Source organism: Bufo bufo, chromosome 2 (genome assembly GCF_905171765.1).
Source record: "Bufo bufo chromosome 2, aBufBuf1.1, whole genome shotgun sequence".
NCBI classification, from domain to species: Eukaryota; Metazoa; Chordata; class Amphibia; order Anura; family Bufonidae; genus Bufo; species Bufo bufo.
Window position 1 is genome coordinate 787173731 of NC_053390.1, and position 18528 is coordinate 787192258.

Sequence of the window (18528 nt, forward strand, 5' to 3'; positions counted from 1 at the left end):
GGTATGAGGATCTGGTACACCCTATCACAAGACACTGGATCCAGGCTCCTTCTTAGCAACAGGCCTTTTTGAAGGAAGAGTTGTTGGCGATGTCTCCACAATTTCAATAGTTCTTGGTCTGCACTCTTCCTGCGGACTCTTTCAGGAGTTCTTCCACTAGTAAGGAAGTTGAGCAGTTCACCGAGGACTCTACTTTCTGACTGGAGCTTAATCCACCTTTCTTCGCCCCTGGACTCAGGATTATTCGGTGGATAAGGATTAGCAGCTGAATTATTTTCAGTGTGAACATTATCTTGCTGAGCAAACTTGTTGTAAAACGCCGGCATCTCCACTTCTTCCCAGGCATCCTTTGGTTCATCTGGTGCTTCTGTAGTGGGAAGCCGAGACAGGGCATCAGCATTATCATTTGAGCGGCCTGCCCGGTATTTCACAGAGAAGTCATAGTTGGCAAGGTGGGAGGCCCATCTTTGTTCCAGAGCCCCTAACTTGGCTGTATTCAGGTGCGCCAAGGGATTGTTGTCAGTGAAGGCGACAAACGGAGTGGCAGCAAGGTAGTCCTTGAATTTTTCAGTCACAGCCCACACTAAAGCAAGGAACTCCTGCTTGAAGGAACTATAATTCTGATCGTTTTTCTCAGCTCCCCTCAGGGATCTGCTGGCGTAGGCAATCACCCTCTCTTTGTTGTCTTGCACCGGAGCCAACACGGCTCCCAGGCCTCTTTTACTGGCATCCGTATAGAGGTGAAACGGCTTCTGATAATCCGGGTAACCCAGGACAGGGGTTTCAGTCAGCTTCTTCTTTAGGAGCTGGAAGGCAATCTCCCGTTCTTCATTCTATTCAACAGGGATAGGCGTCTTTGGACTCTCCTTAGGATGCCCCCTTAGGAGTTCCTGGATCGGATCCGCAATCTGTGCAAAATGCGGGATGAAGCGTCTGTAATATCCTGAAAAGCTGAGGAAACTTCTCACCTCCTTCACGGTGGTAGGAGTAGGCCAATTACGGACAGCAGCAAGTTTATCAGGATCAGGCTGGACTCCTTATGCACTAACAACGTGTCCCAGATACTTTACCGCTGGTTTCAGCAGATGGCACTTGGACGGCTTTATTTTAAGGCCATATTTAACGAGGACTTGAAACACTTCAGCCAGATGTTTTAAATGATCCTCGTATGTCTTAGAGTAGATATTGACGTCATCCAAGTATAGCAGTACAGTCTCAAAGTTCTTATGGCCTAAACAACGCTCCATCAACCGCTGGACAGTCCCTGGAGCATTACACAGTCCGAAAGGCATGTAGTTGAATTCGAACAGGCCCATAGGCGTGGTGAAAGCGGTCTTTTCCCGGTCTTCCGGGGCCATAGGCACCTGCCAGTATCCACTGGTTAAGTCAAGAGTTGAGAAGCAGGCTGATGACCCTAGGGCAGTTAAAGACTCTTCAATGCGTGGCAATGGATAAGCATCTTTGTGGGTGATTTGATTGATTTTTCTATAGTCCACACAGAACCTAATGCTGCCATCTTTTTTACGAACAAGAACTAGGGGTGCAGCCCAGGGACTATGACTGTCCCGGATTATATTAGAGTCTTTCATTTCCTGTATCATCTCTTTTACAGACTGGTAGGTAGTAGGTGGTATAGGTCTGTATCTCTCCTTGATAGGAGGATGAGAGCCAGTGGGTATGGTGTGTTTGATTACACTGACCTCTCCATAGTCCGTGGAGTGCTTACTAAAGGCCTGGTGGTGCTCTTTCACCAGATTCAGGACTCCCTCTATTTGGTCCTTCGGGGTAGATTCGTTCCCCACATGAAGTTCTTCCCACCAGGATACTGAAGAGGCGCTGGCAGGAGCGTTGCTGCTCTGTGTGGTTTGAGACGTCTCCGTGGCAGGCAGACGGATAACATCCTGGAAGGATGCCTGGAAAAGCTGAGCAACAGGGCAGTGCTTAGAGAGAGCAACAGGGTGATCACTGAAATTACTCAAACGGACAGGCACTTTACCTTGAGATACGGTCACCAGGCTCTTGGCTGCTCGCACGAAGGGATGATTTTCAATTTGGATAGGTTCCACCAAGGCTTGATAGTCTTGGCCCTGGATCCCTAGTACAGCACGGCACCATAGAATGATCTGGGAATTCGGTGGCAGGATTACCGGCCGGTTATCCCGGATCCGGGCAGTACAGATTTCTCCTTTTCCATTTGCAAATTTTTGCTGAGCACACAGCACACTGATAGTCTTTTGAATGACTCTTTTAGAAGCAGGTGAAGCTGAAGGTATGGATTAGTTCAGGGCCTCAAGTATCTCGGAGTAACAATTTTTAAAGACATTGGTCCCTAAGATCACGGGGTGTCCCCCTTTATCTCCGGCTTGCACCACAATCACACCTTGTTGTGGTAAGGTGGCTTCTCCCACCTGAAGGGTAGGTTCCCAGTACCCATGGACTTTCACCGGCTTGCCGTTGCTAGCAATGATATCCAGCCAGGATTCCGGTGGCTAGGTGAGGATACTTGAATCCCAGAATTTGTCAAAGGTGGGTCGTTGGATGGTGGTGACCTGAGACCCAGTATCCAGCAGGACTTCAAAGGTATCCCAGTTAATGCATATGTTAATTTTCGGACGAGATCGCACGTATCTGGGCATCCAACTTGGATCCTTTGGACCTACTGGCCTCGGGGGTGGCCCGTTTAACTGCCAACACGTTGTCTCAGTATGGCCATATTTTTTACAATAGGTGCAGACAGGCTGTTTGCGATTCTTAGACCGGTAACTCGGTCGCCCATCGGGTTCTTTGGGGTAGACCTCTTTATATGCAGGCGGGAGAAGCCTTTGAGGTAGGGGGCTTTTGTCTTCCAATAACAATGGTCTTTCCCATTCCTCTATTTTACTGCACACCTTTTCCAGGCTCTTAGTGAGATGGTTAAATTGTTCCATTAACGCCGCCACCACATCTGTTACTGGAGCCTGGGTGGCTTGACTGGCTCCGGACTTTTTTACATCAATAATTTTTGGCTGGCAGGCCTGAGGTTCAAGGGAGGCCGCTGGCCCTGTGGGCGGGTTTTGGACCCAGGATACTGATGGCCAGCAATTTAACCACATCTGTTACTGGAGCCTGGGTGGCTTGACTGGCTCCGGACTTTTTTACATCAATAATTTTTGGCTGGCAGGCCTGAGGTTCAAGGGAGGCTGCTGGCCCTGTGGGCGGGTTTTGGACCCAGGATACTGATGGCCAGCTCCTTAAAGCCCAAAAACGCACAATTGGGGTGTTGGGCCGACAGCATCCTCAGCTGGCCCTTTAAGTGTTCAGTGTTTACACCCGCAATGAACTGCTCTCTCAGAGTCCGGTCTTGGTCCTCAGCCTCCCGGGGGTCCACCTGGACCATGGCCCTCAAGGTCTCTTGCAGGGACAAAGCAAAATCATGGGAAAAGGGGATTGAAAGTCCCACAAGGCACCTGAGATGGAGTAGATCCTTTTTCATTGCGGCGAAAAGCCGGGATCTATCAGGGGGGGGCTCCTGTGGGGCTTCTGAGAGCCCTTGAGAGGCTATCAGGAGGGGGGGGTAAACATCAAGATGTGAAGATACTGGTGTAACCCCGACATGTAGACCAAGGAGAAGAAGGAGGGGGGGAGGAGGAGAAGTAAGGAAACACATATGATTAAGCCCAGCTAAGTACAGGAGAACTGAAGGTGGGTAACAACACCACCGAACAATGTGATCAAGTAAGATGTGAAACCTGAAATCAATGCTATACTTGCCAACGGGTGGCCTTCATGCAAAATCGTGGATGTCCTTTTGATCAGCGTGACTTAGATGGAAGGTCACTACATCATGGGGGGATATCCTAAGGCAGCAGGATGTCTCAGGATGGCGTCTTGTGTGTTCTCTAACGACATGACCCTGTGGCCAATATGTCGGAGGTCGTCTTTTATGTCCCCCAAATCCTTCTTTAAAGGTGCCAGGGCTGTTTCAAGCAACTCTCTGAGGACAGTTATAGAGAAAGTTGTGCTTCTCCGGGGGGGTCTGCGATCCGAGATGTCAGAAGCGCTGCCCGCCTCAGAATGATCTTCCGCTCCTGAATGCTGCTGCGCCATCTTGGAAGCCTCAGAGGAATGTGACCTCGGCTGTTTCTTGAGGAATTGCTCCATATCTGGTGTAAGAAGGAACAAGGAGCCGTCATTGACGGAAGATACGTGTCACCGAGGTTCCTGGCCAGTTTTGCAGTTGCAGGCTGACTCTTCAGCTGTTAGTATGGCTGTAAAGCTGATCCGGGCCGGTCCTTATTGGCAGCAGCCAAAGAGCAGGGTGGGTGGCTGTTCGCCACGGTTCCACGCCGGGTTTTGGTTTGGGATAAAAACCCAGCCAGCAGTCTCTGCTGTGTGGATTATCCTCCATCTGACAGTGGAGCTCTGTCAGTCTCGGTGTTAGAGCCTGAGAGTTTGGGCTGGGATTAAGGCCTGCTACATTGTTTGCAGACAAAAGCACGTGGACTACTGCTTCATTCAAGGACTTATGTGCTGCAGCCTGGTGTGAACAAACACCAGACTCAAGGTGACTGTTTTTCTATGAACTTGTTATTTTGTCACTTTACGTCTGTGTGAATAAAACACTGCACTGTTTAAGTTAAAGACATTGTCATTGCCTCTGTACTGTGTCCGCAAGCCTGTCTACCAGAGAAAATCCCCACAATTGGTGGAGGATGCGGGCAAACGCAGTGAGGCAGGCCTGAAGGCCGAAAAGTTTTTGTTTTTCCCCGGCACAAGTGCATGTCTTACATTAAGCCGGCAAGGTTACGACGAGTGTCCCCTGACAAAATGGAGGCGGTCGTGGAGGCTAACTTGCAGCAGCGGGAGGCTAACAAGCAGCAACAAGAAATGAACCAGCTGCTATTGCAACATGTAATTGCGTTGCAGACAGCAGGAGCGTCCCAGATGTCCACGATGCCCGGAAAGCTGTCCGCGCGGCGATTCCGAAGATGACCCCCTCGGATGACGTCGAGACCTATCTGGCGGTCTTTGAAAAAGTGGCCGTGAGGGAAAAGTTACCCCGAGACCAGTGGGCTGAGGTCGTTGCTCCGTTCCTGGCGTCTGGTCCCCAGCAAGTATTGTTTGATCTCCCCGATCATCAGGCGGCCGACTAACCGACAGTAAAAGGTGAGATCCTGGCGAGACTCGGGGTGAATGTATTGGTCCGGGCCCAGAGGGTGCATCAGTGGGAATTTAACCTGGCTGAAACCGCCAGACCACAATATTATGATCTGCTGCACCGTTTGCAAAAATGGCTGCAGCCTAACATGTTGACTCCCACTGCTATGTTGGATGGGCTGTTGGCGGATGTGTTTTGGAGGGCTTTGCCGTACCCTCTCCAGCACTGGATCGGCCAGGTGTCTCCAAATAATGCCCTGGAGATGGTTGACCTGGTGGAGCGCTATGAGGCCACCAGAAATCTGCAGGAAGGTTCTTTTAGGAGGGGGCCAGTTAAACCCCGTAAGTCTCCAGTCAAAACCCGGCGGCTGGTGCCAGCTAAACCCGCCCGGGACATACCCCCTGCAGACCCAGCCCCGGTGGTCTGCTGGCGGTGTCATGAACCTGGACATATAAGAGCTGACTGTCCCCATCGGGGTGAACCCATGGATACAAACTATGGCTACCGTCACTCATTGTATGCCAGGAAGCTATGTGCCACAGGTACCTTCGAGACTGTAGTCAATAGTCACCTGTGCCAGGTGGAAGTGGGGGACACTCTAGCGGTGGCACTGTTGGATTCAGGGAGACTGGTGTCCCTTATAAGAGCTGCCCTGGTGCGGCCGGCTGAGTATACTGGCCGAAGAGTCGGCGTTGTCTGCATTCATGGGGACTTAAAGGAGTATCCCACCGCCCTGGTCTCTCTGTCAATGTTGGCCGGCAGGTAGATGCATGAGGTGGCCGTCGCCACAAAGTTACCATATGAATTGATAATTGGGAGAGACTTCCACTCTGGCCGGATACAAAAGTTACCGATACCCGGGAGACAGATGTAACCCTAGCAGAGTGGCCTGGCTCAGGGGGGAGGCCAGAACCTTGGGAACTTGAGTCAGAAGGGCCAGCAGTAGGGGTGACCGCCACTTCGGTGGAAGAGGGGGAGACAACCCCGTTAAGTGTAATGGTGGGAGAAGTAGAGGACTTGCCGCCGGGTCCTGAGCTGGCAGACCTCAATGTCTCTGGGGATAATTTCGCTACAGCACAACACCAGGATCCGACTCTATCCCGAGCCTGGGAGAATGTGGTAGTAGTTGAGGGTGAGCCTCAACAACCGGGGGCCGAATCTATGTTCCCCCGTTTTGTGGTTCAACAGGAGATGCTGTACCGGGTAAATAAACTACGGGGTGAGCATATTGAACAGCTGGTGGTGCCCAAGGCCTATCGCAAGCTCGTGTTGGAGTTAGCCCACCAACATGTTCTTGGGGGACACCTGGGCCAGCAGAAAACGCAGGACCGGATTTTACAGCGGTTCTACTGGCCCAGTGTGTTCAGAGAGGTGGAAGAGTATTGCAAGTCTTGCCCAACCTGCCAGATAACCAGCCCCCAGCCACATTTCCGTAGTCCTCTGGTCCCTCTCCCGATTATTGAGGTTCCATTTGAGCGGATCGCTATGGATCTCATAGGCCCAGTACCGAAGTCAGCTATGGGCGCCAGCACATCCTGGTCATCCTCGACTACGCCATGCGGTACCCGGAGGCGGTGCCACTGCGTCATACGTCAGCCAAACTCATAGCTAAGAAGTTAATGGAAATCTTTTCTAGAGTGGATGAGCTTATTAAAAAGTTGGACCAAGCCCGGTATTTTTCTGTGTTGGACCTCACCAAAGGGTACTGACAGGTACCCTTGACGGAGGCTGCCAAAGAAAAAACGGCTTTTGTCACGCCAGAGGCGCTGTATCAGTACAAGGTATTACCCTTTGGTCTACATGGCGCTCCCGCCACGTTTCAAAGGCTAATTGATATTGTACTCCGTCCACATTGTCGGTACGCTTCGGCGTACCTGGACGATATCGTTGTCAATAGCATCGACTGGGAAAGTCACTTACCTAAAGTACAGGCTGTAGTGGACTCCCTTAGGAAGGCTGGCTTAACCGCTAACCCAAAAAAGTGCTCGATAGGGTTAGAAGAGACCAAGTACCTGGGCTATGTAATTGGGCGTGGAATGATCAAACCTCAGGTGAACAAAGTTAAGGCAATTAGGAATTGGCCCCGACCTGTCACTACTCGGCAAGTAAAGTCGTTCCTGGGTATGGTGGGGTACTATATGAGGTTTGTCCCCAATTTTGCTAGAGTCGCCGCACCATTGACAGGCCTTTTGAAGGGACGCAAGTCAGTGGCAGTCCACTGGAATGAGCAGGCGGAAAAGGCTTTCTCCGCTTTGAAGTCGGCCCTGTGTGGGTCCTCGGTTTTGGTGATGCCCGACTTCAAAAGGGAGTTTATAGTGCAGACCGATGCCTCTGAGGTAGGTCTCGGTGCTGTACTGTCTCAAGATATTGACTGGGAAGAGCATCCCGTTGTCTTCCTAAGCCGGAAGCTCACCCCAGCCGAGACTAGGTACAGTATAGTGGAGAGAGAGTGCCTGGCCATCAAGTGGGCACTCGAGTCTCTCCGCTATTATCTTTTGGGGAGAAGGTTCCGTCTGGTGACCAACCACTCCCCTCTCAAATGGATGAGCCAGGTCAAAGAGAGGAATGCTCGGGTCACCAGATGGTTCTTATCTTTGCAAAACTTTAAGTTTTCCATGGAACACAGGGCAGGCAGGTTACAGGGAAACGCGGATGCCCTGTCCCGCGTACACTGTCTGGCAAGTGTTCACCCCCTCAGGGTTGAACAAAGGGGGAGGTATGTAAGAAGGAACAAGGAGCCGTAATTGACGGAAGATACGTGTCACCGAGGTTCCTGGCCCTCGTTGAGGTAAGAACCAGAGTTTTCCCTGAAGTGTGAGTTTTGCAATTGCAGGCTGACACTTCAGCTGTTAGTATGGCTGTAAAGCCAATCCGGGCCGGTTCTTATTGGCAGCAGCCAAAGAGCAGGGTGGGTGGCTGTTCCCCACAGTTCCACGCCGGGTTTTGGTTTGGGATAAAAACCCAGCCAGCAGTCTCCTCCATCTGACAGTGGAGCTCTTTCAGTCTCGGTGTTGGAGCCTGAGAGTTTGGGCTCGGATTAAGGCCTGCTACATTGTTTGCGGACAAAAGCACGTGGACTACTGCTTCATTCAAGGACTTATGTGCTGCAGCCTGGTGTGAACAAACACCAGACTCAAGGTGACTGTTTTTCCTTGAACTTGTTATTTTGTCACTTTACGTGTGAATAAAACACTGCACTGTTTAAGTTGAAGACTTTGTGATTGCCTCTGTACTGCGTCCGCAAGCCTGTCTACCAGAGCAAGTCCCAACACTGTCTGTTTTGAGCAGACCGGAGTCGGTTCGGGTTGGTCTTTGGGTCGATTTTTACCAGGTTTCCCCATTGGTGTGATTTTTAAAGGCAAATTAAGGGGTTATAGCACCAGTCCGGATGAGGAGCACAGGATTAAGCAGCCATTCAGCTACACGGCCAGGCTCTGCCCCCCTATAATAGTTATATTTTTGTACATAGAAGCAGTATTATAGTAGTTATATTCTTATACATAGGAGCAGTATTATAGTAGTTATATTCTTGTACATAGGAGGCAGTATAATAGTAGTTATATTCTTGTACATAGGAGGCAGTATTATAGTAGTTATATTCTTGTACATAAAGGATAGTATTATGGTAGTTATATTTTTGTACGTAGGAGGCAGTATTATAGGAGTTATATTCTTGTACATAGGAGCAGTATTATAGTAGTTATATTCTTGTACATACAGGGCAGTATTATAGCAGTTATATTCTTGTACACGCGAGCAGTATTATAGTAGTTATATTTTTGTACATAGGAGTAGTAATTTTAGGAGTTATATGCTTGTACATAGGAGTCGGTATTATAGTAGTTATATTCTTGTACATAGGAGCAGTATTATAGTAGTTATATTCTTGTACATAGGAGGCAGTATTATAGTAGTTATATTTTTGTACATAGGAGGCAGTATTATAGTAGTTATATTCTTGTACATAGGAGGCAGTATTATAGTAGTTATATTCTTGTACATAGGAGGCAGTATTATAGTAGTTATAGTCTTGTACATAGGAGGCAGTATTATAGTAGTTATATTCCTGTACATAGGAGGCAGTATTATAGTAGTTATAGTCTTGTACATAGGAGGCGGTTTTATAGTAGTTATATTCTTGTACATAGGAGCAGTATTATAGTAGTTATATTCTTGTACATAGGAGGCAGTATTATAGTAGTTATAGTCTTGTACATAGGAGGCAGTATTATAGTAGTTATATTCTTGTACATAAAAGGCAGTTTTATAGTAGTTATATTCTTGTACATACAGGACAGGATAAAAGTTACATATCTATACTAGATGTTTAATACCAGATTCAGACCTGCTGTGCCACTATAGTGCTGTAAAATAAAGTAGTCACACATTAGTGCATAATATACCTGTCCCCTTTATCTTTACAAGCAGTGATCTGCTTTTGTAAAAAAAAAATACAAGAAAACCCTAACAGTCTCCTATAAAAATATCTGATTTATGTGACCACATACCGATAAAACACAGGCTGGCCAGGCTGAGCCGACCATTTGTCACCTTCATCCCAGCAATTCTCCCTTCTGGGGTATAACGCCGATACACATTGCTTACAGATTAGTAGAAGTGCACCAGAGGTATTAGGGCAGGAATCAGCCGCAGTGCATCTGTCTCCACATTGTAACTAACACAAGGGATTATTGCTGAGAGCCCCGCTGACATCTTCTTACATCGAGGATACAGCCCAGAAGCTGGACAGGGACATAAAACATCAGGGTTTAAATGCAGGGCAAGTCTAGGGACTATGTGCTGCGCTGAGCCTGGCAGCTTTGTGTCATTTCTCAAAACCTTGTTATAGAAGGATAAGGCTTCGGTCACGCTCAGATGATTTTTTTTTCAGAATGGATTCGGGTCTTCAACTCTGTACATTTTTTAAGATCTCTGCTTCCTGTAAGTAAAAACATGATTTGTATATGGTTTTTAACTTGCAGGACACCCTGAAATGAATGGAGCAGCGGGTTGAGCATGCACAGTGTCGCTCCATTCATATCTATGAGACTGCCAGGCATGCCCGATCTGCTGATCCATTCATTTTGGGGACCCCACTGAGTATGGAGCCCCTATTCTTATGGTCGGTGAAGGTCCCAGCAGTTATCCTCTCTCCTATAGATGGGGAATAACTTGATATAGCTGGAATACTACCTCTTTAAGGGGTTAACTATAGTAAAATGAATAAAATTTGACACCAGAACTGACCAATATTTTTACGGCTGAAACCACATGGATGCAAATTGTATGCATTTTTACAACCAAATCAAAGCTCTAAAGTAGTCACATGACAGGAAGTCAGTAAGCAAATTGCACAGATATTTTGGTTGCACAACTTGTCTGAGGCTTGATGTCGAGTGACCAAAGTCTCTGAGTAGTCTCTGCTGGCTGGCACTGGAAACAATCAGCAAGGTTGTACTCAGACCCCCTCCTATCAGCTTAGCTGAACTACTACAAGGCGGAGGAGCAGGGGCGGACTGGGAACTCAAAGTGGCCCTGGAAAAAAAACAAAAACTAAAAGTGGCCCCATTTTGTAGGTCGTTCCAAATTAACAGAAGGTGGGGCAACACAAGTAGGAGGGGTCAACAATACCATGGTGCTAAATACTGACCCAGCAGAACCAAATAGCACAGTGTAGGCCAATATACTGCCCCAAAAGCTGGCCCTCTGTGGTGGTCATCAATAGCTACCATCTTCTGTCCTCCTCCCCTAGTTGTCTATGGAGCAGGGGGCTTAGGAGGTGAGGTGCGGGACACAGAAGTTGAATTCAGGAGGACGTGTGCGGTCTCTAGCCGGGTACCTGATTCTCACAGCGTTTATTACTGTTGAGAGCTCATTATGTACCCCTGGGGCATCGGCCCACTGGGAAATTTCCCTGTAGGGTCTATGGCCAATCCGCCCCTGCAAGGGAGCGTTTTGATTTTTCCTACATCATATTACTGTACTGTGTTGTGCCTTTTCATAGGTAAATGCATTGATATCCAATTCATTATTGTCAAGATGGATGTTCATTGCCTTTAAGAGCCATGCTCGACTATAGTTGCAATTTTGTATGTCTTGAGTAGGCCGAAGTAAGGTCACACAAAGGTTTATACTCTTCAATGTTATCCTTCCCATGAATGTACCAGTCTGAGAAGAAGCCTCCTTGTCTACTTTTAAATTTATGACGGGAGATAAAGATAAGATGCAGCTGGTGATAATTACCTATACAATTAGGCATTTATTAATGAAGCAAATTATATAGTATGTATGTATTCATTTAATGAGCCTTAGTTAGTCCTTTGCATAAGACAATCAGTAGGACATATATATATATATTTGTTTATATTATATTGTTATATGTTACGAAGACAACATGTATCCAGTATATTGTATATATTTCTCATTAGAAGAGTGTCTGTGAAGATGTGTGTTTTGTAACAATTAATCACATCTTTGGTATGACAGAGGAGGTACTGATATCTCTGTGAGAAAACACGGCCATTTACGATCCACAAATCAACAGTGTGAGAAACACTAAGTGAGACGCCTAGAGGTCTGTCTCTAATTGCTACAAGTGTCAGAATTAATCCCTATGGCTTTGAATTAAAGCTTCTAAGGTCAAAATGTATATTCAGACTTAAATAAGTTAACCCTTTATACTATGATGCAAATAGCTTATACAGCAGTGCCACCTAGGTACCAGTAGGTGACATTACAACGATAGCAAAAGTGCATTCTGGGTAAGGTTATGATGTCACATTTTTTATCAATGGTCACGCCCATCCGACAATGATTGGAAAGTTCCAAACAAGGATGGTGTGTCTAACTGATAAGTTTGGGATCATAAGCCATACACAGGAGAGAAAAGGAGAGAGAGAGAGAGAGAGAGAGAGAGAGAGAAGAGAAGTGGAGCTCTCTAGAGGGGTTTATCAAGATGAAAGCCATGGTGAGATGCGCTATGATGGACCACCCAGCTTTCCTAGGAGCAGAAGTGAGATTCCTACTAGGACTTGGTAATAGACACAGAAAATGATATTTCATTTTATTAAGACTAATTTGATAGTGTGGGTGAAATTATACCATCTAGATTGGCGAATAAATAATTAAATTAATTGATCATCTCCATATTGAGATGTAGTCTTAGGATATTGTGAGACTTCATTCTACCTGCAGAAGAATCAAGACTCATAATCTAGCAAAGCATTAAATAATTTCTTTTTTATATATATATATATATATATATATATATATATATATATATATATTGATAGAACATTCTTCGCCAAGCTAAGTGATGGATTCCCACAGGAAGGACTTATTTCAAGTCCTTCCCATTTAAGATATGGTCTAGCAAAATCCTAGATCCCTGTTATTTGTCTTAATAGTCTTACCAAAGTTATATATGTGAAAATAGTCCAGGATGGGGCGGAAGGATACAGTTATCTCTTCTAAGTTATATCCTTGGATGGATTTGCCCATCTTGAGGTCATGTGATGTGTAGTTGGTTAGGGGGGGGCAGAATGTATTTAGCATTCCATATTGATGTCTAGGATTAGACATGCCCATCCTGATATCATGAGGTTTTCTCTGAACAGAAGTAATGTATATAACTTATGTTCCTATTTTGATATCCTAACCTAATAATAGCTTGTGTATAATGTGACAAGTTATTTCCACTCACATGTATTGTTAAGCTTGTAATGCTTTATATTAACGCTATATATATTCATTTGCATGTATCATTGTGTTTATTTACTTATATATGTTTATAACCTTGTAACCAATAAATCTGCATATTTTTATAATACCTGTGTATTATTGTATAATGCAGGACTACATGTTTATCATTAACGTCATCTTACGTCAAAATAACTTATTTATCTGAGGAAATAGTCGGACTCAGATGTGAATTGTATCAATTAGGTCGTTTACAATTCACCAGGTCATGATTTTAAGAATTTATGACAAATTTTATAAATTTAATTTTTTTATGATTAATTATTTTTATGACCATAATTAATAATTCTTAATTGAATTATTACCCCCCGACAACTGTACTTGACTAGTCTTCACGAGAGCAAGATCTGTGCAGACACTGACAGCAAGGAATGCTTTGAGATTTCAGCTCTGAAGTCACTCAGTTTTAATGTTAGTTGTTTTAGTAAGGAACAATTTAAACCTAATGTGCTCAAAAATGTTCACTTTTGGCTTGCGAGGTGTTCCTCTGACTTCACTGTACCGTAACCAGCTATTTGTAAGCAATTAGCTAAAAAATTATTTTTGCTGTTTTTCTTTACTATGGGCATCTTTTTCTTTATTAGTGAGTCTGTGGTCTCCGTACAGTCTGCTGGGTAGAGGAGAACATAAAGTCCAATGATGTGAGAAGTCTATGACGGCGTCACATAGGCTTGCGAGCTCCAGTTTCTTGCAGCCTGATAAGCGGCCATCCTGTGAGCGGTTTCTCTTGACACCACCCCGTACTGGAGTAGCTGAGCCTGGCGCTCCCTGCTCTCCTCCAGTTCCTTCCAGTGCTTCTCTTCATAAGAGTTCTGTAAGAAAGAGGATTTCACTGAAGCAGATTTAAAAAAAAAACAATAGCAGTATATAGGACAATGAAATGTGCAATACCCGACTACAGAAAATGGGAAATATTCATCTGCTTAAAGGGCATCTGTCAGCAGATTTGTACCTATGACACTGGCTGACCTGTTACATGTGCGCTTGGCCGCTGAAGACATCTGTGTTGGTCCCATGTTTATATGTGTCCGCATTGCTGAGAAAAATGATGTTTTATATGCAAATGAGCATCTAGGAGCAACGGGGGCGTTGTCATTACACCTAGAGGCTCAGCTCTCTCTGCAACTGCCGCACCCTCTGCTCTCTGATAGGACCAGGCAGTGTAAACATCATCACACCTGGTCCTGTTAATCAAAGTGCAGAGGGCTCGGCAGTTGCAGAGAGAGCAGAGCCTCTAGGTGTAATGGCAACGCCCCCGTTGCTCCTAGAGACTCATTTGCATATATTAAAACCTAGGAGGTCATTTATGAAACTGGTGTAAAGTAGAACTGACTTATTTGCCCATATCAACCAATCAGATTCCACCTTTCATTTTCCAAAGGAGCTGTCCAAAATGAAAGGTGAAATATGATTGGTTGCCGTGGGCAATTAAGCCTGTTCTACTTTACACCAGTTTGATAATTGACCCCCATAATTTTTCTCAGTAATGCGGGCACATTATGAACATGGGACCAACACAGATGCCTTCAGCTGCCAATCGCACATGTAACAGGTCAGCCAGTGTCATAGGAACAAAACTGCTGACAGATGGTCTTTAAAGGGGTTGTCTCACTTCAGAAAATTGCATTGATCATGTAGAGAAAGTTAATACAAGGCAGTTACTAATGTATTGTGATTGTCCATATTGCCTCCTTTGCTGCCTGGATTCATTTTTCCATCACATTATACACTGTTAGTTTCCATGGTTACGACCACCGCTGCAGCGCAGATACGAGGTGGCCGAGACTGCGCATATTGAGTCTACCAGAGAGATTGGCGCCTTTTCCTATAGTGTACAAACGTGCCCACCTCTGCTGGATTGCAGGGTGGTCATAACCATGGAAACGAGCAGTGTATAATGTGATGGAAAAATGAATCCAGCCAGCAGAGGAAGCAATATGGACAATCACAATACATTAGTAAGTGCCTTGTATTTGTTTTCCCTACATGATAAATGCCATTTACTGAAGTGAGACAACTGCTGTAAAGGGGTCTTCCAGTGCTAGCATATAAAGGTTACTTACTGTAATTAAACATTATATATTATTTTATTATTTCGCCATTTTGTCCCGGTCATATAACGGACGCACAGGTACTTGTTTCATTATGTTGCACTTGTCGCAGCGGTGCACCCGTGTATCAATCATATGACCAGGAGAGCATTTAATCCCCTGAAAATAAACAAGGAAAGTCCCTATTGAATGACAGCAAGTGCAGATCTGTGACTAATACAGAACTTACATTGGAAAACCGTGGAACTTTTCATTATCCTTAGAAAAAGACGTACTGACTGACACTAGACTACCCTCTAAGGACACAGGCTTCTTTCCTGTCTGCGGTTCAACCCATCAGCCCCACTGTGAAAATCAATTAGCCGTATGCACCGAACAAAAGGAACCGCTTAGCAAGTACGAAACCGGGTTCTCCATTAAAGTCCTGGTTTTGGACATCCCATATGCTTTTGGGCCCCCTGTCATAGTATCTGCATGGTCTGCCTCTAAGGTAGATGGGCCCTTGATATCATCTCTGCCATAGTATCTGCATGGTCTGTCTCTAAGGTAGATGGGCCCTTGATATCATCTCTGCCATAGTATCTGCATGGTCTGTCTCTAAGGTAGATGGGCCCTTGATATCATCTCTGCCATAGTATCTGCATGGTCTGCCTGTAAGGTAAATGGGCCCTTGATATCATCTCTGCTATAGTATCTGCATGGTCAGCCTGTAAAGTAGATGGGCCCTTGATATCATCTCTGTCATAGTATCTGCATGGTCAGCCTGTAAGGTAGATGGGCCCTTGATATCATCTCTGTCATAGTATCTGCATAGTCTGCCTGTAAGGTAAATGGGCCCTTGATATCATCTCTGTCATAGTATCTGCATGGTCTGCCTCTAAGGTAGATGGGCCCCCGATATCACCCCTGTCATAGCTGTAGCCAGGCTTTCTAGCAGAAGGTTCAGTTCACTCCAGTGATCCTGTGGATTGGAAATAAATGTTGGTTGTGAGAAAACCCCTGTTGCCTACCTGCAGCTGCCACTAGGGGGAGCTTGGGAGCTTACTGTGTACAGAACCTGCAGTGTAATCTACAGGCAGCATGTTATAGAGCTGGAGGAGCTGAGCACTTTAATATATAGTTTTATAGGAAAAAACATTAGTATTTTGTTCATTTATATCACAGCGTTCTTTGCTGAATAGCCATGTGGGCGGTCCTATCAGTGATTGGCAGCCCCCCCTGTATGCCTGTGTATATAGAGACAGCTGTCAATCACTGATAGCACTGCCCACTGGACTCCTAAGCATAGAAAGAGCAGGCATATAAATGAATAAAACACAAGGCTACATGCACACGACCGTTGTGTGTTTTGCGATCCGCAAATTGTGGATCTGCAAAACACTGATGGCGTCCGTGCGCTTTCCGCAATTTGCGGAATGGCACGGAAAGCCTTTAATATAACGGCCTATTCTTGTCCACAAAGCGCGGGCAAGAATGGGACATGTTATATATTTTTTGCAGGGCCATGGAACGGAGCAACGGATGCGGACAGCACACGGAGTGCTGTCCGGCATCTTTTGCGGCCCCATTGAAGTGAATGGGTCCGCATCCGAGCCGCCAAAACTGCGGCTCGGATGCGGACCAAAACGACGGCCGTGTGCATGAGGCCTAAACTGAATCTTTTCCCATAAAACTACACATCAATCTGCTCAGCTCCTCCTACTCTAATACATGCCGCCTGTATATCAGACACCATGTGCAATGTGACAGGTTCAGTGTAGGGTCATCTGGTTGGGCTTTTTGCACCGTCATTTACCGCCCACTTACCTTAGAAGATTTGATGGTATTACGTTGGGGGTTCAGCTTTAAGGCTTCGGCCTGTCTCTTGCGTTCGGTCATTTTCTCCTCGAGTTTCCTCTGAAGTTCGGTGACCCGCTCATTGTTTTCTATAGCGGCTTTTCCAAGCTGAGATTTCGTTTTTTTCTCTTCCAGCCTGTCAAAAAGATAAATGAAATAAAACAGATCTAGCATATACCGCGATAGGAAAGTGTATTTTTCTTCCCCTAATAAAGTAAGCTGCTTTAATCAGGTGAGGGCTCACAAATAGCATCACACTTTGGACCGTCACCGGTGATTCATGGTTACACTTAATGCTAAGTTTACCCTGACTCTGCAGCTCTGAGTTAGGGCGGCACTGAAGTGGAAAATTACATTGCCTGCCCGTGAAAGTGAACATTCGCAGAAAACAAGGTTTCCAGCCATTTCCTTTATCTGCCAGGAAAATATGTTCTCATTGTAATACTTTATTCTTCTTAGATGTTAGTACTGGAGATCCCTTCATAAATCAGGACCAGTTGTCTGCATTTAAGGGCTCATGCACACAAACGTATTTTCTTTCTGTGTCCGTTCCGTTTTTTTTGCGGAATTGTCTAACTGTGCTGCTGTATTCTTTGCAATTAGATAGATCCATATGAGATAGATAGATAGAAGATATAGATAGATATGAGATAGTTATTAGATAGATAGATAGAAAGATAGATAGAAAGATAGATAGATTAATATATGATAGATAGAAGATATAGATAGATATGAGATAGTTATTAGATAGATAATAGATAGATTAATATATGATGGATAATAGATAGATAGATAGATAGATAGATAGATAGAAGATATAGATAGATATAAGATAGATATATATATATATATATATATAAAACCTAACAGATGTTACATTTTAGATAGATATTACATATTAGATATAGATAGATATTAAATACATATTAGATATGAGATATATACATAGATAGATAAATGATATTAGATACATGTTAGATAAGTAGTTATTACTATTATGATGGATGAGAATCCATTTTGTATAAACATGTCCTCCATTTTGTGCATATGTGGAAAAATTAATGAGCCAGCTGTGAAGACATGACAGTCTCTGTGTATATAATTAAAATGTGTTCTAGCTACAAGGCCAAGGTAAGCAGCTCCCTCGCCCCCCTTATCAGAGTTTGACATAGAAGAGAGAGTTATGTTCCTTCTGAGTTTAGGGATGTGCTGCTAACGAGTACTAACCTTGAGATAAGATGCGGCAGAAACTAATTATTAGAATTCTGTTAGTATGGTGCGGAAGTATTGCCTTTTATGAATAACCAATAAATCATTAGTATCACTTTCCACCACTTTGGAGGTGTGCCAGATTTGTCTGTGATATCTGTAGTGCTATAAAGATGTATGCTTGCATGGAATAAAGGGGAGAGAATTTGATTCAGCAATGTGTCTGTGTCAGCTCTCCGAGTGCTCATAAACAAAACTTCAATTGGGACCCCGACAATTATAGAGGTGGGGGTTTTGCCCCAAAAAAAAATTGGCGCCCAACGAGGGGCTCAACTAAAGGACACTTCATTGATCTCCCGACAACTTGGATAATCCTGACCAGGATGGACAGATATAAAAGACAGCGCTGCAAAGTAAGAGACTATATCTTACATTATATCTGTGCTTCGCTGACCGGTTGTCTGGTTTGAGGGATTGTTGAAGGAACGTACATTCGAGTCCATATTGATAAAGAACCTTGAAAGTTGAAAATACCTA

General features: G+C 45.0%; 1 protein-coding gene across 2 annotated transcripts in view; it reads right to left on the reverse strand.

Annotated features, from left to right (window-relative positions):
- Positions 1-13353: 13353 nt before the first annotated feature.
- The window catches only part of CFAP99 (cilia and flagella associated protein 99), a 113966-nt gene continuing 108791 nt past the window's right edge, over positions 13354-18528 (reverse strand). For both annotated transcript variants that reach the window (XM_040419213.1, XM_040419212.1), the window contains exons 15-16: positions 16753-16918; positions 13354-13707 (exon numbers count right to left, since the gene is read on the reverse strand). In XM_040419213.1, the coding sequence (XP_040275147.1) occupies positions 13546-13707; positions 16753-16918 (328 nt within the window). In that variant the 3' untranslated portion in view covers positions 13354-13545. The remainder of the gene's footprint in view (positions 13708-16752; positions 16919-18528) is intronic.